The 21,837-nt window shown below is 40.2% G+C and overlaps 2 protein-coding genes across 2 annotated transcripts; one reads left to right on the forward strand and one right to left on the reverse strand.

Moving 5' to 3' along the window:
- The first annotated feature begins 306 nt into the window (after nucleotides 1-306).
- Nucleotides 307-13,112, forward strand: LOC118784345 (sodium- and chloride-dependent transporter XTRP3-like). Its single transcript, XM_036538555.1, has 11 exons — nucleotides 307-540; nucleotides 5,064-5,204; nucleotides 6,003-6,094; nucleotides 6,672-6,899; nucleotides 8,089-8,199; nucleotides 8,614-8,855; nucleotides 10,328-10,490; nucleotides 11,268-11,472; nucleotides 11,735-11,894; nucleotides 12,082-12,247; nucleotides 12,835-13,112. Exons 1-11 carry the CDS (start codon nucleotides 417-419, stop codon nucleotides 12,991-12,993), a joined length of 1,791 nt encoding a protein of 596 aa, XP_036394448.1. The 5' UTR covers nucleotides 307-416; the 3' UTR covers nucleotides 12,994-13,112.
- A 3,315-nt stretch (nucleotides 13,113-16,427) lies between these two features.
- LOC118785192 (small nuclear ribonucleoprotein Sm D1) lies at nucleotides 16,428-18,747 on the reverse strand. The gene is made up of 4 exons (XM_036539764.1): nucleotides 18,616-18,747; nucleotides 17,893-17,969; nucleotides 17,062-17,253; nucleotides 16,428-16,612 (listed from the first exon to the last, which is right to left on the reverse strand). Exons 1-4 carry the CDS (start codon nucleotides 18,627-18,629, stop codon nucleotides 16,536-16,538), a joined length of 360 nt encoding a protein of 119 aa, XP_036395657.1. The 5' UTR covers nucleotides 18,630-18,747; the 3' UTR covers nucleotides 16,428-16,535.
- Nucleotides 18,748-21,837: the final 3,090 nt, after the last annotated feature.

A 21,837-nucleotide genomic window follows, 5' to 3' on the forward strand; every position in this document is an offset into this window, starting at 1 on the left:
TCGCCCTGAAATACTGAAGTTTAATGTGAATTTGTCCCTGTGCATATTGCGCGAAACGTAACGCGCGCGAGCGCACACACAGTCGTAAAAGGAGTGATAACAATAAGTGAAACAAGCCTATAGAGTTCTCAATCAAACATTTACCTGAGTTATGTAACTCTTGCCAATTAAAAGGGACGTACCTCTTCCTTTGGAGAGGGAGGAGGTTCATTTGAATAGACGCTTAGGCTACTTTTAAACTCCGCGCGAATGTGGCAGAGCGATCAGCTTGTCTGTAATACATTTACAAGTTCTTGGGTTCTTGGCAGATTTGCATTCCAGGGAACTCTCAGTTAAAAGCCAGAACCTTGACGGTTTGTCACCAGAGTGTGCTGGGACAGTTTGTTAATTTACAAAATTTAATCTGCGATTCAGCGATGGAGAAGGACGCAAGACCTTCGTGGGAAAATCCCATGCAGTTTGTTCTAGCATGTGTGTCTTACGCAGTGGGACTGGGCAACGTATGGCGTTTCCCCTACCTATGTCAAATGCATGGTGGAGGTAGGAAATACCGTTTCCTGCAGCAGATTCTCTGTTAAACTACTACTAACCATCATTTGTTCGTCCCATGCAACAGGTGAACGTGATTATTCATCGTCTGACAGAGAGAAGGTCACAACTAGTTGAGGTTATTAAATACATTGCTTCAATGCAATCGTGAAATAATCAAACGATTTTTATTTAAACGCTCACTGACTTCTCAAAATGTTAGCAGTAAAAGGTGGCCAGTGGAATTGGGTTATAAACTATAAGAACGCCACTACACTGTGACACTGCTAAACATGTTAGGATTAAGATAGATAGATAGCCTATACACCTGACTTTCCATTTCCATGTTTGCGTTGCAAAGGTCGTAGTGCCGTCCCAAAGGAAAATAACATCAACATATTATCTAAACGTGGAAATGGTTGGTAATTGTAGGGGGTAAAGCCTACCAGGAATCAGTAGTTGCCATTATAGGCTTATTTATTAGAACAGTAAGAATTTTATTTGCTGCATTTAATTTTTTTTTATTATTATTATTCTGGGTACTGGCAGGTCTTGCGGTTCTGTCTCTATGCACTTTTATTTTCCCCTGTATCAGCTGTAATGTAATTCTTGATTTTACAGTGAGTGGTTTATAAACATTGCGGTATGTTGTTAAAAAATATTAATGGCAATAATAATCAGAGAAAGATTATCAAATTTTGATCATTGTTTAATCTTTAAAGCGCGTGTTTGGACAGAGGCACGAAGTTGCCGGGGAACTACTGTGACAAGTTGGTCCGGAGCTTCGGTGTAGTTAGATGCCACTCAGTTTGACTCAGGCGAATCGACTTTAAATGATTGACATTCAATTTTAGGCTATTATTACATGTTTATCATTCATTCTCTTTCCTTTTTCATGAAATTAATACTCTTAAACATGTCGGGCATCTTTGTGCTTTATACAAAACAGGCGCGATATAGTTTCGTTGGTGTACTTCATTTTTCTTTCTTTCTTTAAGTCATTGATGGACTTTAAATGTATGAAATCAATGTTTATTTAAATAAACAATTCTACAATTCTACTGACGTAAGAGGTCTGCACAAGGTGATAGAGTATAACAGTGTAAATCGATACTCTGCTCATTGTTTTAGATGGGAAATAAAAATTGGCTTGATTGGTTAACCGATACAAAAAGTGATGTGATTTCGCATATTTCAGCTGCGTTCTTTAATTTGTCTTCATTGTGGCAGTATAAAACTCTACTTGAACTAATCTCTCATAAAGAATAGTCTAGGTTAGCCAGGTCGCTAAGTCCTGCAAGCATTCTTGCCTCAAATGACTGCCAGCTGTTGCTGAGACTGTAACAAGGCATGCCCATGGCTGTGGCCAGAATATCACCAAAGATGCAGGCTCTTTACCGATCCTGGTCATCTTCCCATTTCTCCAGTCAATACTGGATAAAGGCAGAAGGGAGACTAAAGATGGAGGGGTTTCACCCAAACTAACAATACTTCTTTTGCCATCCTCTGCACCTGCGCTGATGCATAGCAAATGAAATTCTCCAATTACACACCAACCACATGTATTTTTCACACTGAAAGTCTCACAGTGCACCAGGAGAGCAAATACTGGGCAGAGGATAGGCACCTCCCCCTGAAGTCATCTAGGTAACTCGTGGGTGCCTGGTGAGTCACAGGGTGCTGAGAGTGGTATGACAAGGGAACACTGGCTGCCAAAACCCACCTTACACTGGTGGAATGAGGCCAGCTGTGTTCTACCCTTGTGGACTGTCGAACGACACAGCTCAGACTGACCTGTTGGATTCAACTCGGCTAGTGGTCTAAGCCAGCATTTCCCATACCTCTCCTGGAGGACCCCTTGTCCTGCATGTTTTAGATCTCTCCCTGGTCTAACACAGCTGATTCAAATGATCAATTCGTTATGACCTCCTGAAGCTGCTGAATAACAAACTGTTCATTTAACAGTTGGAAACGCTGGTCTAAGCCAACGCAGCCACTCAGTAGCCCCGCCCTCCCCCCGGATCTGGGAAGGCTCAGACTATGATCTCGCCGTTTTCCACCAGGGCTTTGTGTGTATGCCTGCTAAAAAAACAGGTGTTCAAAGACACCATCCTTCTATCTGAGAGAAATTAGGGGACACTGGTCATTCTCTTTTCTAACCAGCACTTGTCTGATTGAATAGTTGATGTTATTTCCCAGGCCAGTGAGGGCTTCAGCTAGGGCATGGTGGCAGATATCGTAACTTACTCTGCTACAAGTGGGTTCTGCTGTATTACAGGCAGCTGCTCCAGGGGATGATAGAGGACAACAGGCCTCCAAGTCTTCAAAACCGTGTTGATGTGAGCCACCCCTGATCAGGATCCATAATAGTTTTGGCAAAACCCACAGTCATATTAAGGTAGAACTTGATTGTTTGCTGTGTTCATAACTGTAAGGCAGAGAGATGGCTGGCACTGTCATGCATTGCTCAGAATCAACTATAGGAGATGATGCTGCAAGCAAACTAACTATTATATTGATGATGGAAGGTCCACTCTATGGTCTTGGGACACTCTTGATATGATTTGCCAGCACAGCCATTATTTATGGTAACAATGATAACACTTTTAGCAACCGTAATGATGATCTTTAGGCCTTGTAGATCCACAGTCATCAACATTGTTTTTTAATGGTCCAATGGTCTGTGATCTGAAAAGGCAGCTATGGACCAAATAAATACCTTGCATGTATATAATTACATAACATGTCATATATGAGTTAATATTGAAAACAGTGATTCTAATCTTCTCAACTGGTGACAGTTCTTGAATATTATTCTGATTACAAAAATGCTCATTTTAAACATGTCAATAAATGGATGCCAATATCATAATCACTTCTAGCTTGTAGTTAGGAGAGGGCTGGGTCTAGGTGTAAACAGGTTAAGTGGTGGCTCAGAGCCCATTAACAGTACAGTATATTTTTCTCCCGCAGTGATTCGTTACGGGTAAGAATAAAGACTGTGATGGGTGGGTCTTTTTCTTATGTAAATAATTTAAAAGTCTTGTTATTTAATCAATGTTATGTAGGCATCCTGATTCATTTCAGAAGGACGCCTGCCAAAATTAGGGAGCACTTATATTACAGTTAGGTGCTCTAAGTACGTTAAGTGTGCACCAGTAGACAGTATGAGAAAAGATATCCCAGTACTATTATGATGCTTGTGTCAAATCAGACTTGGTCAGAATCCCCAGTAATCATGACATACAAACAGAGCCTTGGGATATTGGGCCTTGGAGTGGAAAACTACTGAAATCTAGTTAATGGTTAGAAGAGAATTATTTATGACCTGTAAAAAACATTTATTACTCAGTTTTATTATGTTTGGTTATTTTGGCCCACTTCCAGTCATATTACCTATATCTCTGTCACACTTTTGAACCCAAAAAATTGTTATATCCCTGTGAAATTTATTCATTTTCATTCATACGTGTCAAAGAGGGACACACCCTCCATAGATCCATGTGTGATATGTTTACAATTGGGTAGATGGATAGCTCCTTGTTTTTTTTTTTTTGTTTTTTTTTTTTACTAGAGATTGTTTGGGTGTCTTGAAAAAAGTATAAGTATTTGAAAAGCATATGCTGTCATTTGTTTCAGTGATTTGAAAAATTAAAATTTTATAGGTTGAATGTATGCTATATCCAGTATCTGCATGCTGTATCAAGTACAGAGTGATTTGTTGATTGGTCAAGATTATGATATTCAAGGAATTAAAAGAATAATAGTCGCCAAGATGTCAAGAATTCCATTTTAATGTCAAGGCCCTGCAAATTGTATATAAATGTGTTCTGTCATGTGGTGTGAAGTAAAAGCAGATTATTGGACTTTGGTATCATAATCTACACAATCCCTCCTGCAATACTTGATAATCTAGAATGGTCATTTTGATTTTGCAAACAAAACACACTTTATTTTAAAGTCCTAATTTTACTCTGAGAAAAACATAGGTAACTAAGTGTGACTTGGGTTTTTAAAGTAGTTAACAAACAAGTAGTGAGCAGTCAAATAGAAGTAAATGTAAAACAGGGAATACAGTTCCTATTTAAGCGTGTGAAATAATTTAGATGTCATCATATTAAAAATGGAACAACCAAAGTGGAAGTCTTATTAACTGTCTGGTGTTTATTAATGGTTTAAAAAACATTATGTAATAGGTAGTAATATATTACCAAGTTATTAACTGTTCTTAGTTAAAAAGTAGTTTTTGGCGTTTTTTTTTTGTTTTGTTTTTGGTATCTACCAGCGTCATCTTTCACTACAACCTTGCCTCATCTGCACTCCTGGAAAATGTGGGAGTGCAGACAAGGCGAAAGCAATCCTCCAAACATCTGCATTCTAGCACAGCTATTTTTCACACTACAAGCCCCTATGAGCTACAGTAGGAGACAACTTTCATGTTGGTTGGCATGGTGCGTGAATACAAGTCAGACTATCTTCTGTCAATGTCTTGGGTGGCTTAGTGCAGTAACACCAAGGTGGTACTGTCTCCTCAGGTGGGTTTCTAATCCCATACCTGATCATGCTGGTGGTGGAGGGTGTGCCCCTCTTCTACATGGAGCTGGCCATTGGGCAGAAGATGCGGCTGGGAAGCATCGGGGCCTGGAGCGCCATTAGCCCTTACCTTGGGGGAGTGGGTGAGCACAGGACTGCAAGACACACACGCTTATAGTCAACTTATAAACAGTTTTACTTACTCAGGTGGACACATGTGCATGCACACACACACACACACACACACATTCAGACACACACATGTATACACATAAATCATACAAACACACATGTATACACTTACATACAGTGCTCATACACACACACACACACAGAGTAACTGCTTACCTAAGTCCTACCTGTCACGATATATGGAGTGAATGGTGTTCTACAGCAGCCACTGTTATTAGTGTTCCACTACTTCACTATAATGAGTCATTGTTCAACAGACAATTGTTCAGATGTTTGGCAGTGAGGTAGAAATGTATGTCCTTGCAACAATCTGAAGATTTTGTTAATACAATGAAAAAGTAAGGCCTTTCATTACACATTAGCCATGTGTAATAGTGACACTTTAACAAAGTTCTCACTGTTTTGAGAGTTAACCTGTTGGCACCTGGAAAATGGACAAGACAACTAACCGTATCCTTGAAAGAGTGTGATTGACAGAGCTCTTGTAGAAATGCGTCTAAGAATTTTCGTAACTTTAACAGTGAAGAGGATTTAGCTGAAACACTAATGATTTTTTTTCTGCCTAATTGATAATCCTAACACCTAACAATTTTTATAAAGTAAACCATTTTATGACAACTTTTCGTTTGCTTGGTCTCAAGAGTCTTATAATCGGAATCACAGCCGGCAGAGCAGTGAAAACATGAGAGCCCAGTGAGGATAAAGGCAAAGTGAAATGTACAGCAAGCCTCTTCTCTCCTTCCTTTCAGGCATCGCGAGTGTGGTGACGTCCACATTCCTGTGTCTGTACTACAATGTCATCAATGGCTGGGCCTTCTGGTACCTCTTTCATTCGTTCCAGGTGAGCTGGGGTCACGGCCATAGGTTTTTCATTACTCAGCTGTTGCTGTTTGTAATAGGGATGGGTCTAAAATCCTCCCCATTAAAGTCACACAGAATTCTGAATGGGCCTACAGACCCCCACTCTCACCATCTGAGTTTACAATGTAACGGATAACTCTGCAGTGGATTTTGGACAGCAGCCCATGGCGAACTAAGAGATACAGTTAGTTACAGAGTTAGTTACAGCTACAAATCTCCCATGTTCCAAGAACCTCCTGACGCTCACGTGCAACTCAGCTCTGCTACACATGATATAAAATATCTTCTTAACTGGCCTTTTTTTAGCTGACTTCGGCAAAAAAACATCATTTTGTGCACACATTGGGCCTTTTGTTAATATCGTTTTACTTGTATAAATAGTATAATAATAACGTTTGTCAGCTATTCTACATCAGTCCATCAACAGAATTAATTAAATGTAGGAAACCATCTTAGCGGCATAACTTAGACATTTATTATCCACAAAATTCAAAAGGAGTTTGCATCCACTATACCATGTGTTATTGTGTTGGTTTTCCCCCTATCTCCTATCCTAGTCGGTGCTCCCCTGGGCAGACTGTCCTCTGAACAACAACCAGACAGGGTACCTGGAGGAATGTGAGGTGGCCACACCCACACAGTACTTCTTCTACAGGGAGACACTGAACATCAGCTCCTCCATCAACGAGAACGGGGGCATTCACATGGGCCAGGCGCTCTGCCTCCTGCTGGCCTGGATGATCGTTTACCTCTGCATTGTGCGGGGGGTCGAGTCCACTGGAAAGGTAGCCACCTTCTGGAGAAGCTGTGCTTCTTGATCTGGGATTCACAGACATTAATTGATATAGGTGTTTTCTCATTACTCCACAATGGACTCCATAAGATGGATATTATTGTCTTTGTCTCACTGGCCTCGTTCATGTTTATCTGGACTGTACTGCATTAGCTTTAGGCCGAGCTTCAGTGTACTGTCTTTTTGTATGTTCCTTGAGTTTCTGTCAGTGTACCTAACTCCATATCCATTTACCATAACCCATTGTCTATATATTTTTTCTACACACCTAAGGAGTTTTTGTCATTAATGAGTACTGTTGAGGAATTGAGGAAATCAAGGGTTTCGTGTACTTTAATGTCTTCCTCAGTACTTTAATGACTGAGGTGCAGATGGAGCTACTTATTGAGCTGCTGGGTATTCTCACATGGTATCCAAAGCATCCACTCTCCTGTGACTCTGGCATAATAATATCAGTTATCAAACAAATGTACTTTGTCCCCTAATATTTTTGTCACTGTAACACAATATAACAAAATGCAAGGAACATTGCTGTCTATTTTTGGAAGGGGTGTGCTGTGGCATGGGAACTAAAATATCTAGATTCTGCATTCCACAATATGACAGTAAACACACCTACTTCTGCTGAGCTATCTTTTAAAAAGAGAGCTGAGAGAGACCAGTCCCCACCCAGGCTATGGTATACCAGGAAGTAATGTAAAGGTGTCATTCGCCCCTGCTATACTGAGGTATAGCTTAGCCCAGACTGGTGTATGCATAACATATTTGTTCAGCTCTTTCCTGAGGACACCACAACAAGGTCATTTAGACAACACTCAGATAGTGAGATTTCAAAACCTGGTCTGGTTAATTACATTTTCAAAGATAATTTTAAGCATGTTCAAAGAAATGTCTAAGGTTGAAAGGTCAAAAATAGCTCAAACAGCAGGGTGTGAAAGTTTGTCTGACTTCACTAGGATGGCTCCTTGCGTTGTATTGTGTTGGCAAACATTATCACACCTCCTTACTCATAAAACCCTGGTAGTACTAAGGTTCTGTTATGACAAACATATCTTGCTATAGCATCTGAGTATATTTACAGGGAGATAAACCACAAGGGAATATTTGTACATACTGTACAACACTATGGACTTGGCTGACTGTGGTCTGTGTCAGAACTTTGACCCTCTCCTCTGTTGCAGGTGGTGTATTTTACAGCCACATTCCCCTATGTGGTGCTAATCATCTATCTGATCCGAGGAGTCACTCTTCATGGGGCTTTGAATGGAGTGAGGTACATGTTTACTCCAAAGGTAAAGTTGCCATGCACTCATTGCTAAAAATGCAAAGCTTGTTTCCTGCACTGGCTTATTTCTGGCTGGCAGAACAAAGCTCATGTATTGTCTTCAGTACACAGTTGGACAAATTCTTGTGTGACTCAGTGCACCTAACACTCTCCATATCGATCTGTGTGGGTGTACATGTGTAAAAATGTCTCCTTACAATGTAGTATTGGTCAATTCCAAAAGTATAACATAGCTTTTCTGGTGTGTATTAACATGCGAAGACAGATTCACATTAACACATTCACAGACACATTAACATGCGTTACAGATTCATATAAAGTTGACCTGGCCTACTGTAGCAGTGTGATATACTATATCTTGTCTGTTATGGACTCATGTATGATGGTGCATGTGTGTATGCACATGTTTTCCTCCTCTCAGATGGAGCAGCTGGCCAATCCTGCAACGTGGATCAATGCCGCCACTCAGATCTTCTTCTCCTTGGGCCTGGGATTCGGCTCTCTCATCGCCTTCGCCAGCTACAATGAGCACCACAACAACTTCGAGCGGCAGGCCGTCGTGGTCTCCATGATTAACAGTGGTACATCCATCTTTGCCAGCATCGTCACCTTCTCCATCTATGGCTTCAAGGCTACATTCAACTACGAGAGCTGTCTGGAACGGTAAGTCCTAGTCCTGCTGTTGGGCACTTTGGTGTTGGGGTTGAATGGGTCTGAATGAGTCAGCGAAGGTGAGTGGGGTGATTGTATCTTGCTATTTCTTAGTCTTGTAAGCCAGTCTGGATAAGAACACTTGCCAAATAAAGACTACAAATGATAATAATATGTAGTATGTTATTTTCAATATTTCAAAATGTTATGCCACCTAGAACCCTGCATTTCTCCAATTTCACAGTAGTGTATTGTTGTGGTATGAATTAAATTAGTGCTGGGAACCACTATCAAATTGGTTTCTTTATAGTTGTGAGCCAGAGATCATGGTTCCAGTTAAGAGTGTGGCAATGCCATAAATAGGCTGATAGTACAGCATGTGTCTTTTCCTTGATGACCTAAAATGACCGAACAATATACAAAGTTTCAAGCCTCCTTGCAATGATTTTAATAAGATCTGTAATAAACTGTAGTAGCCCTCATCAGCAAAATCTATCATGGTTATAACCCTGTGATCTGAGTGGAGGCCATCAACTGAATGTCAGGTTTATTATGGTTATTAATTTTGGATAATAATGAAGAAACGCTCATTCTCCTTCCAACAAAGTCTTTGCAGCTGACAATGTGGGAGCTGTTTTCCTCCTTGGGGTCTGTACCACCATAATGAATTTACATTACATTATTGGCATTTAGCAGATGCTCGTATCCAGAGCAACTTACATTGGTTACAGTTTTTTTTTGTTACAGTGTTATCCATTTGTACAGTTGGATATTTACTGAGGCAATAGCAGGTTAAGTACCTTGCCCAAGGTACCATCAGTGCCCCAGTGGGGAATCAAACTGGCAACCTTTTGGTAAAAATCCTGCTCCTTATCCACTATGCTGCACTGCCACTGTTTTAATGTATAAACAGCTGTGAGATATTGAATTCCCCCCACCAAAAAATAAATAAATAAACAGATTGATAAAATTACACAAGCAAAATACTCTCCCAATCTCCCAAACCAGCTAAGGTGCAGTATATCCCACAGCAATGGGACGTGCACTAAATACTTACTGTAGCTTTTAGCATTTGACCAGGCAGCATCCTAGTTGGTATGTGAAGCTTTACTGCCACAAAATCCAGTGTGAGTGTAGTTACATGGAAATTCCACCACACAGCTTGTCCAAATTGTTGTCAGCCAAATAAAAATAAAGGGATTGTAAAAGCTGTAGAACCAGTGATGACATGAAAAATTTTTCAGATTCACTGACTGGTCAGAATTATGAGAGAGGTTCGCAGCAAGGGCTTATTTTGTCCATAGTTAGAATGAAATTCATGAGATGACCTGCACTGAGCACTTTACCTCTTGGACTGTGAAACTAGTTCCCATATTGCTATTTCTTTTAAAATGACAGTCAGGAGGAAGAGCTTGAAGAGTGTCCAGATCAGCAGTGAGGAGGTTTACTAGATGTTATACATGTCTGATCTTTGGTCTCCACAGGGTGAGACTGCTGCTTTTAAACACTTTCGACATGGCGGAGAACACCATCAGCATGGACAACATCGATTACTGGATATCAGAGCTGAACCGCACACACCCAGAACAGTTTGCAGGCATAGCCTCCAAACTGGAAACCTGCGATCTGGAAGCTGAACTGGACACGGTATGGTGTGTGTGTGTGTGTGTGTGTGTATGTGTGTGTGCATGTGAGTGTGCACATGTAAGTTTGTTTCAAACAGTGCAGACTAGGGAAAAGTTTCAAACACATAAACCCAGTTCACATTTTTTCCTCAGAAATTAGTTTGTATTTTTACATATTTACATATGTAGACTCATGCTTAAATATCCAATAAAAATCCAGACTCATGTTTAAATATCCAATGTTATTATTGAAAGATGGTGAATGAAAGTTTTGAATGAAAGTCCCTGGAGTGTTCTTAATACACAATATCCAATTCAAGCATAAGATGACAATGACTTGTGTATGGCCGCTGCTTCAATTTGAAATACAAGGAAATTATAAGGAAAGTGTGTAATAAAATGCTAGATTAGATTGTGATATTTCTTTCATTGATTAACTTTGTCAATCAATCTACTAAATCTATGCAAATATATCTGGCTTGCTGTTTATAACTTTGGGCAAAAAGTGAATGCTATTTATAACAAGGCAATAAAAAGTATTCTTTTTCCTTAGGCACACAAAGGTTTAATGTTTCGCAATAGTTCAAAGTGTTCTTGTTCAGCCAATCTTTTATGAGCTTGTAGATCTCACATCACACATATCTCATCAAACATTTTACACCATTGCAAAAAAGTATTAGACTGCCAGTTTTGATAACCATTAACACTTAGTATGTGGTCCTGGTTATTGATAACATTTCTGAATTTAGAAGACATGGCATCAGGGTGTGACAGGGAGCCACATGTCTTCTTTTTCCAGGCTGTGGAGGGCACGGGCCTGGCCTTCATCGTGTACAGTGAGGCCATTAAGAACATGCCGCTGTCCCAGCTGTGGTCCGTGCTCTACTTCTTCATGCTGCTGATGCTGGGGATCGGGAGCATGCTGGGAAACGTCACGGCGATCATCACCCCGCTGCGCGACTGGAAACTCCTGTCTCGACACTTCTCCAATGAGACCCTCAATGGTAGCTCGGCTGGATATTACGGGGTGTCGCATATCTCTTTCAATTCATATCACATCATGTACATGTGACACACATACACACACCCACCACACACGTACACACAGCTCAAGTTGTGTATTGGATCAGATTTGTTCTGATGATTTTTCTTCTCATTTCTGATAATGAATTTTATTACAGAAAACAAATTCAATTAAAGTATGACGTTTAAATATTTCTTAAGCAGAAAAATCATTTGCATTGCATCTCTCTGGCTGTTGGGCAGGTTTGGTGTGCGTGTTCTGCTTCTTCCTTGGCCTTGGCTTCACCACCAGTTCTGGCAACTACTGGTTCACCATCTTCAATGACTATGGTGCAACCCTCTCCTTGTTGTTCATCGTCCTCATTGAGACTGTCAGCGTCTCCTACATCTATGGACTGAGAAGGTGGGTTGTTTTGGGCATGCATCCATGTTTAAGACTTAGGGGTTTTTTTTTGGGTCCAGCATAAATGTGGACATTCACTGGGTTAAGTGTGAAAACATACAGCAGAAAGATGTGGCCCTGGATACTATATGATATACTAAAATAATGCATTCATACAGAGACCTTCAAATGATACCTCTTTCTGTAGGTTTGAAAAGGACGTTGAGGACATGCTGGGCCACCGGCCTAATTGGTACTGGAAGATCATGTGGGCAGCAGTCAGTCCTTTGCTCCTTATCGGACTCTTCATGTTCTACATTGTCAACTACATTATGGGAGGGACGCCCACGTACCAAGTTTGGGACAAATACTCGGTAATGCATGTCCTCCACACTGGAACTCCACTGTTTCTTAGACCAGCGTTTCCCAACCCTGCTCCTGAAGGCACACCGTCCTGCATATCTTCTATCTATCCCTGCTCTACCTACCTGACTGAACTCATCAGTGGCACTTTTGATTGGCTGAGCACACCTGATTTAGTCAAGCAGGAAGGATGCATAGAAGATATGCAGGACAGTGTGCCTCCAGGAGCAGGGTTGGGAAACACGGTCTTAGACAACAAGATTTATGAAAATACGATATAGTATAGTATAAGACAATACAAAAAATACTTGTAAAAGGTAGAAAGTGAAACTTGTAAAAAGGTCCAATAGCTCCTCAGAACATGGATCTTGAAGCAGGTTTTAATATTAGCTGAGGAACCAGTCTCAGATTGGGTTTTGTTCTTTGTAGATGTGAGTAATCACCACCTTCCAACACTGCTGCCAAAAATAACTATATTATGTGTCAGCATGTCCATTTGGAATATAAATAATGAAAGCCATGAACTATATTTCTACCATGAAACACTACATGCCACTCCTCTTTAACCATAATATCCCTTCCCTCATTTCTCCAACAGGGCCAGTCAGTGACGATGGCTTACCCAGCATTTGCGCAGGCCTTCATAGGCCTGCTCTTGGTGTCCTCCATGGGTTGTGTACCCCTGGTGGCTCTCTATGTACTGTGGAAAAAGAAGAGACACGGGGTCGAGGTTACTGACAGCACCCTGTCAACTTAACATGCGTGTGCGTGGAGAGTTAGGGGTGGAGGCTGCCTCTTCAGTGGACAAGAAGCCAAAGGCATAAATAAACTGGAACCTCATTGTGTGCCATCCAGGTTTTAACACAGCACAGAGCATCCAGACAGAGTGTTAAACCTTGTTTGTAATTTTTTTTTCGACTTGATAAAACGAAACACATTTTCTGTTTTACACTTAATCATTTCTGTCAGTGTCGAGAACAAACACTTTGCAGACCTGTGCAAAGATATTTCCAAAATATTATCTATTCTAACATCTCAAATGGTTTATAGTAAGCAACTTCAAAAAGGGACACTCTAAATACTCAAGTATACAGGTCTCATCCCTTTCAGGAAATGGACAGGAGTTCTTTTAAGACTAAGTATCTGAATTTAAATTAGAATTCACTTCCTTGAGCCAAGGATTGTTAGCTGCCAAGTGGAAAGCGTGCCTAGGTTGAGCAACATACTGTACCTGTATATGGGGCAGACTACCAAACAAATGTAGCTTACTCTATCTGTCTAAGGCAAGAAATTCAACAGTGTTTTCCCATGTCTAGAAACATTGTTGACTGTTGAGTGTGTAGAATATGGTCAACATTTTAGATTATATTACATTTTTTGAAATACTAGACCATTTATTGTGTTGTAAATAATGTGTAAATATGTTTTTTCATGTTTAATGTAGATCATTCTACTATAAAAACGAGTATTTTAGTAACATTGAATGTAACTAGTGTTTGTATTTTTGTAAGGATTCACAATTCCAAAATAAACAATGAGAGATCCAGAGTATCAAAATTTCAGTTATTCCTATCATGTTTGTGGAGGAGACCAGGGGCCTCATTTATAAAACGTTCTTGCGCACATATTTGATCTTAGAATGTGCGTACGCTCAAATCCACGCCAAAATTCAGATTTATAAAAACGGTCTCTGACGTGGAAAAGTACTTCGCTCCACGTCGGGTTCCAACTTGGCGTACGCACGTTTGTTTCCTTGTGGCAATGTTGGAGTACTGCAGGTAAGCTATTCGGAAATCTAAGAGGGCCAACCATGGTTTCCGCTAGGATTTTTTCTCTTTTTTTTGTTTTTTTTTTTTTAACCGGTAACGTTTCAATAACAGTCTATGTTACAAACGCAAATATAATGTACGCCTATGTTGACGAAAGAATGACAACGACCTCAAATCAGTTTGACTATTTAATGAACAGTTTGAGCAACGATTGAGCAAAAACTCAACATTAGCCGCCAAAATGTAGGCTACGTTCTGTATGAGCATTATTACTGGACATTTTGACCGGCAAGTTTTTAATGTATCGTTTTTTTTTTTTTTTTTTAAATAAATTTTACCAGGCAAAAACCAGTAATTACCGGGTAACGGAAACCCTGGCGCCAACATGTCGTCGGCAGCCTAATTGTTTCCTTATTATTATTATTATTATTATTATTTATTACTATTACTAGTAGTAGTAGATGCTGTTGTAGTTGCATTGCCAGATTGAACACATTGCTTAGGTTATACGTAATGGTGTGCACAATAAAGTTATGCATAAATTAACACAACATAAGCTAGGCTACTTGTGGAAAACAAAAACACACATTGGTTTTCCAAAATTACCCCCATTAGCTTAATTGACACATCCTTGAATGAAATTTATTTAATATACATATTGGTATATTAGTGTTATATTACAGTACATTCATTCACAGTAACACATATTAGTGTTACTGTGACTTCAGAACGTTTAGACGGTTGATTCACAATTTTGTGAAACTTGCCCAACAGAATTGCCATATGGAATCACCCATCTTGCTAAGTATTGCTACAGGAAGCAAGTGTTGTTTGAAAGTATTTTACAGCATATTTTCCGTGCTCCCACGCTTCATATTATTTCAATATATATTGTGGATTTTGCTCTTTTCCTCTTTGTCTAGTCCCATTTTGATATATGAATCTCACCATGGTGCCATTTTGTTCTGAAAAAGAAATCACATGGACCTGCACTCTTATAAGCAGCCCACCAGCAGCTAAATGTATCACTGATGATAAACTATCTAGTGAGGAACATATGACAACAATAAAGCCAGTAATTGTCTCCAATAAACTGAACAGAAGCTGAACTGCAAGACTTGTATCATCCCTCAGTTAATAAAACTATACTTGGCAATCCAGTATTTTGTTTATGCATCTTAATGCCTTTATGCCTCATAATGCCAGTACTGCATAGTTTGTGCCTGTCTGAAGTGGAGCCAGAGCTCTCTGACCTGGAACAGGCTGACAAACAAGTGGAACAGCAATATCTGTCCTTTGTTGATATCACTTAACTCAGACCAGATCACCATTAACCCATGGTAACAGAAGTGATGTGACACTCATTTAATTGGCAGAAAAAAAAACACATGGATTTGTCAGGTGTCACTGCTGTTCATACTAGGATGTCCTTAGATGGGTCATGTGAGTTAAACTGAGTTGCATCCTATTCCAGCAATAAATGTGCACTTTGACTTTTGGGCAGAGTGACATTAGACCAAATTAAATTGCCATTGGAACCATTTGAGCTTGACTCATGAGAATTGATGTGCAATGTTCTGTACCTATAAAAGACAAAAATCAAATAGATTGGGAATTGAAGCTCTTCATGTCCCTGATAGATTGTGAAATATTTTCCTTTGGGAAAACTAAAACCGTGGGAATTCATGAATTTTAGGTTTTCTTGTGGTAGACCAAGATCTCCTGATTTTAATAACACTTTAACCCTCTGTCCTGTCAGAACATAGCCTCAAAGGTACACACAGAAAGCACATAATTACAGTTCTTCATTGTTTAAAGTAGCAGACTACATTTCTCTTGGTAAACAAGAGCTTTTTAGATATTACTGCTAGGTATTTGCACAAAAAACTAAGGTTCAGTGCTTCTTCGTGTTCCTTAATGTGGCTACAATCCTGTTCATTACATTTGTAAAACTGATCAAAGGTCTCCTCAAGAGAAACGAACATGAATGGGTTCCAAGCATAATCAGTAACTGGAACCTATTCATGTTTAATGTCATAAACAATAAAATGATCTTGATTTAAAATGCTTCCTGAACATATACCTGCAGTCATTTAAGAGCCTGATTGTGCTTAGTTTATGATTATCATTGGACAGGTTGGCGCTAACCCAACCCGTTATTTCCTTGTTCTGGCTTAGGCTGTTTGTCAGGGCGGCTGGGTGTCTGCTGAGGGCTCATATACACAGGTTCTCACCACAGCTGGCTTACCTCATCTTCCACCTTTGCCATCCACTTGTGCTTTGGTGCCCTGGTATTGTTTCCACTCTGCCTTCTAACAAAGCTCTCTTGCTGTTTCTTGCAGGGAAGAGTTGCAGGAAAATTACATGTCACATGTAATGATAAAGATCACACTACTCAATAGGCAATTTTGATTCAGAGCGTGGTTTATTAAAAAATGAAAAACAAAAACAAACAGTTCCATTTCCAATTTTCTCAAAGAAAGCAAAAGTCAGAGAGAAAGCTTGCAGAGCAGTGGAAGAGGGGAGAAATTTATCGCCTTGGTCCCCCTCTGCCTCTTCCTCTGCCTCGACCTCTGCCCCGACCTCGGCCTCTTCCACGACCAGCAACTGAGGAGAAGAAAGAAAGAAACAAAAAAAGACTTAGATATAGGAGCATGTATACACGCCAGAGCGGTCTGTTTTTGAGTGACGGCCCAATCAATTATCTAATTCAATTAATTATGCCAAAAACACAGAAAATGTGCAGGAAAAAGGGCAAACATCAAGTACAGGATGCATTATGATTGGCATATTTTTGTCGAATAGCCACGTCAAAGCAACAGTGCAGAACGTCAAAGGCACACCATATACCTTTTCAATACTAACGAAATCCCCCTTCTCAACAATTTCTTAACTCATTTCCATACATTCAGGTCACTATAAACATTACTACATCATTTTTTTCATGTAGACAGAATCACAAAAATCAGATGCAGCTAAGTTTGACTAGAAATGATGTAAAATCTGCCAGAGCCTAGAGGCTGGCCACACTAGCAGAGTGCTCCAGCAGCTCTTACCAGCCTCCCTCTTCTTGGACTTGACTTTGGGCTCAATGTCCACAAGCAGCGTGTCCAGGGGAAGACTGTCGGGCAGGATGAAGTAGCGGATGTTGTTGCCACGGATACTCAGGCTCTCCAGCTGAACTGGCTCCCTGTTCTTAAGTGTCATCTTCACAGCTTTGAGGTGGGTGTTCATACATACATCAACACCTGCAAGACAAATGGGTCACCATCACAACTGTGAGAATAGCCCCAGTACAGATGCTTGCCTTTACAGGAGAGACAGACTCACTCACAGATCATTCAAGTCCATCCTAGGAAACAGGTTTGTCTCACTCCAGCCTTGTAAGGTCCAGAACAATGCACACAAACCTCTTGACAGTTTAGATGAAGGACTGCCCACCCCCATCTCCACTCCTCTCTGTCTAACAGTAACAATTAATGTGAACATAATATTAACTTGTAGAATAACTTGAGAGGCCAGAAAAATCAAAGCTCCCCGGGAACAGAGCTAGCCCATACCCAGCCCTTTAGTAAGGGAAAGGTCAGCCTCACATGCAAACACCTACTGTATCATCTAAACGGCCAATTACCATGGGTCAGCATTCCAGAATGTCTGTTTGAACAAATCTATACACAAGTCTCAACTCTACAACCATACATGCCTACACACAAAGCATACAGCGGAGGAAAAACCCGTAAATCGAAGACATTAAGGTGAGACACTGATGACTACACGTCCTGGACTAAACGAGTCCATTTCACGGCTCGTAATATTATACTTTAACGTGCATTCGTCAAAAAGGTGCATGACCTGTCTGTATGGGAGGGAAAGGCGTACATAGCTACCTGTGATGGTGCCGTGGACCTGGGTGCCATTTTTCAGTTCGATAGTGACCGTCTCATGGCTCAATTTCATCAAAAACCTGTGCAGATGAAACAATGCTGGGTTTAGCTATGAGCACTAAAAGTATCTGGAGAACAGTAATATCAGAGCAAAATAATGCACAAAACAAATAGATCACTGGCCTAGCTACTGTTTACTACACCAAGGTGCAGCACATACGTGCCAGCAAACCGTAAGCTAGCAGGCTGGTCGAAATAGCGCACGCTAGTCTTGCTTTGTTTAACATTGTATAATATAGCCGTAGAGGTAACTGGATATCTTGCAAGCTCACAGCGAGGCTTCTCTTCTAAGACAATCGTGGAGTAGCTGAACAGCTAGTGAGGTGGAGAGTTTTCTATGGTTACGTGTTTGCAACGAAGCTAACATTAGCCATCTAACTGGCATATGGCTGGACAGGCACGGGGTGCCCTGCTTTAGCAAGCTAGCAAGGTATAGTAGGAGCTACCTATAATATGATTGCAATAATTGTTTCCATGTTTCAGTTCTTTTACTTTACAAATAACGTCACTGACAAAATATGTCACTGGCAAAGCAACGAATGATAGTCGTTTAGTCCGAGGCCCGAAATTCAGATCTAGCGACCTTCCACAAATAGCGAGTTAGTAATCTAACTGATATATTAGTTTTACCACCCAATCGAAGCCTACGCTTTCGACACATCTTACCGTACGAGTTTCATGGCGACAGTAGATTCAGCAGAGAAATCCTCCGCCGAATATATCAAAAAATTATACTAGAATCGAAACAGATACACTGAATCGTTCCAGCATGAGATGCGCAATAACCCCGGACGTGAATTCATTGAGCGGAAATACAAGAAATAACAAGAAAGCAAAGCAGCTGCGTTTTAAAATTACCCCCTTCGTCCAGTAGCGCCACCACGTGATATGTTTTTACTTGGAGGTACGAAACAAATGACCCAAGCTGTTCTGAACTTCATTTCCCCTCTCTGCTTCACTAAGTTGTAATTAGTTCTTCCAAATCAACACTGTAGAAAGGCGTTTGTACTTGTTCCTTTTTCATAGTTGGCTTCCTGTTTTCTGGGTTGAAATTATTAAATTGAAAAATTAAATTTTGCACACTTGGCATGAACTGATGCAGAAGATATTTTTCAGAAATTAAAGCATGGGGCCATGCCCAATAATGGCAAAACAGGATTTCCAAAAAATCATCACACTTCCTGCAGGGTGTAAAGAAACTAAATTGTGAAGGAATAGTTGCTATGTCACATGGCATACTGCACAAGTTATTTATAACTTTTTCATGGAATTATATTCCAAAAATGCTTTAACAATTTTAGTCTGTTTTGGCCTGCAAGCTTTTGGCAGTGCCTGTACTGCCTGACACATCTTTAGATTTCAGAGTTTGCACGAGATTTCATTTTGGGTTAAATTTTGGGTTCTGGGACCTATTCAGTAGACACATTTGGCAGAAACAATTTTAACCTTACCATAGGACACTGTTATTTCATGGACTGCACTGCAGAATCAACACTGATGGTATGAGCAAGAAAAGAAAGGCTTTGATTAGCAACACACATGTCTAAGCACAAATATTTCAGTAAATATACAGCACATGCTTTTAATCACCTCACAATCCTTTTACTTGTACTGCTTAAGTACAGTACAGTTTTGAATGACTCACACATTCCATCTGTTGTTCTACCATCAAGGTTGTGCCCAGAAAATGTGTTTAATTGGACCCCCCTTGGCGTATCAGGCAGACACGCAGTATGCTTCCACTTATTTGTCCATCTCTTATGCCAACAGACTAATCGGCTGTGGCATTTTAAGCCTGTTATTTCCCCAATCTGATGCTAAAGCCAAACTGACCAAGGACTGTGGAATTTCATAACTGCCCATGCAAAGAAAATAATAAAATAATATTATGCAGGGGGATCTCCTTTCCCCACCGTGAATGCATAACAGATTAAAAAATTTCAATTAAAGCGAGCTGAAAACGTTTGAGACACAATAAAAGCCAGTACTATCACCACCACCAACGTAATTTTCAGATGAGACTTTATTGAATCCAAAACAAAATAAGCACAGAATGACAGTGGCCTTGTCCTTCTGCTTCTGCATAGAAACAGAAGGAAAATAAGTGTCCCGTTCAGAAAATAAGAGCGGATGTATGCATATAGGACAGAGAGAAATCAGAATCTTGGTTCAACTTCAAATGTGAAAAACCTAATATTAAAATGTCCTGACATTCCACTCTGTGTGTGTGAATGATGACAAGTGTCTACAAATGGAACAGAACATTCAACATAGTACTTGCACATCTGTAGTTCACTAACATAAATGAGAGTGGGATTTTAGAATTAGGGTTTTTACACAGCTCTAGGGTTTGTACATATCTTTCCAGTTGTCACATAAGATTCATGTGGTACTGATCTGCCATGATGGAAAAACCAATTATGCTGCTACAATGTTACAGTAATGTAGTGAGTGATACATGAACTGGTTTAAGGCTCTGTCTTGGATGATACCTGAAAGATTTACAATGCTCACTTATGGAAAGCAGCATGTGAGAGTGGCTTGGTTCTGAAACCACTTTCAAAAGCTTTTTCTTGATGTTTTTTCTTCATCACCTCTGAACACAGCAAAACAGCAAAGCAGATGAAATCAAGCCACTAAATCCTATCAGGATACAGTTTACACTTCTACTAAAACAGATCAGTAGATCCATACTGTATGTATGACAAGAACATAGGCACAAAGTACAAATGGAGGAGTCATGTCATATACTGCATTGCTTGCAAAAGCTCAAACCCTAACTATAATGTAGCTTTACATTACGTATTACACAAAAGTCCTGTCTTCAAATGGAAGTTCAGGGGTGGCTACTGGGAGGCCTCTTTCACTTTGGAGGTCCCACACACAAACAAGGCAAGTTCCAAAAGGAACGGTATCAGTACCAGGCACTGGGAACAGCATCAGTGCTGCTCTCTACACTCCTGTGGGCTTTCTGATGCATGCGTTTGGAAGTCACTGGTGAAGCTCCCTGAGCCTGACGACTGCAGCCTTCAGCTGCTGCAGTCAAGCAGACATGTCACAAAGAAAAGGGTCACATGCACAGAGGATGCAGACGATTTTGTCTAAGGTGTCAGTATGGCCAAAGCAGAGGAATTGTCACTAGGTGTACCGGTAGTTTATATGGACAGCACAGTATGTGAGATCTCTTCAGAATGGGTCAACTAGAACACCTGTGAAGGGATGCTTCTGAAAATACCTTAGTCTTTGCAAAATAGCTCCAGTGAAAATCCCCCTGGGTTTGATACTCAAAAATGTATAATGACGGGAGAGTGAGGCTGCATGAAGCCTATAATAGGTTAAGCTATATGTGCGATGTGCCGTGCACTCCACAGAAAAACACAATGATATGTCCAAATCAGTGACCGAAAACATAACTACTACACCCATTCAGGGATCCATGAAGCATCACTCTCACATGAACACTAATTTACATCATACAGACAACTTCCATTTTAATGTCAAGCTCCAACAATACATGTTGCTGAGATCAAGTATTGTTTTCAAAGAACAACTTTAGGTAGCCTTAAAGGACCCAAATCAGCTAGGCCTTTATTTTTCTGAAGTCTGTCCTTAAGGCTAAAAGGCATAATCAAGGTCATATTTTCTCCATATATACAGACAACATAAAGTTAAATATTTCAAGACATATCTCAGGCAACATGCCTAAATATCTGCAGGATTGCTGTTATAACTGTGGAATTACAATGAAAATGATACAAGCTGTAAAAGACCACCACCCTCCAGTTTTAAAAGGGTGAAAACTGAAATAAAAGAAAAAAAATCCAAAAGAAAAAATATTGCTACACAATTTCCCAAAATCAACAAATGAACCACACAAATTCAACAAAA

Source organism: Megalops cyprinoides, chromosome 10 (genome assembly GCF_013368585.1).
Source record: "Megalops cyprinoides isolate fMegCyp1 chromosome 10, fMegCyp1.pri, whole genome shotgun sequence".
NCBI lineage: Eukaryota > Metazoa > Chordata > Actinopteri > Elopiformes > Megalopidae > Megalops > Megalops cyprinoides.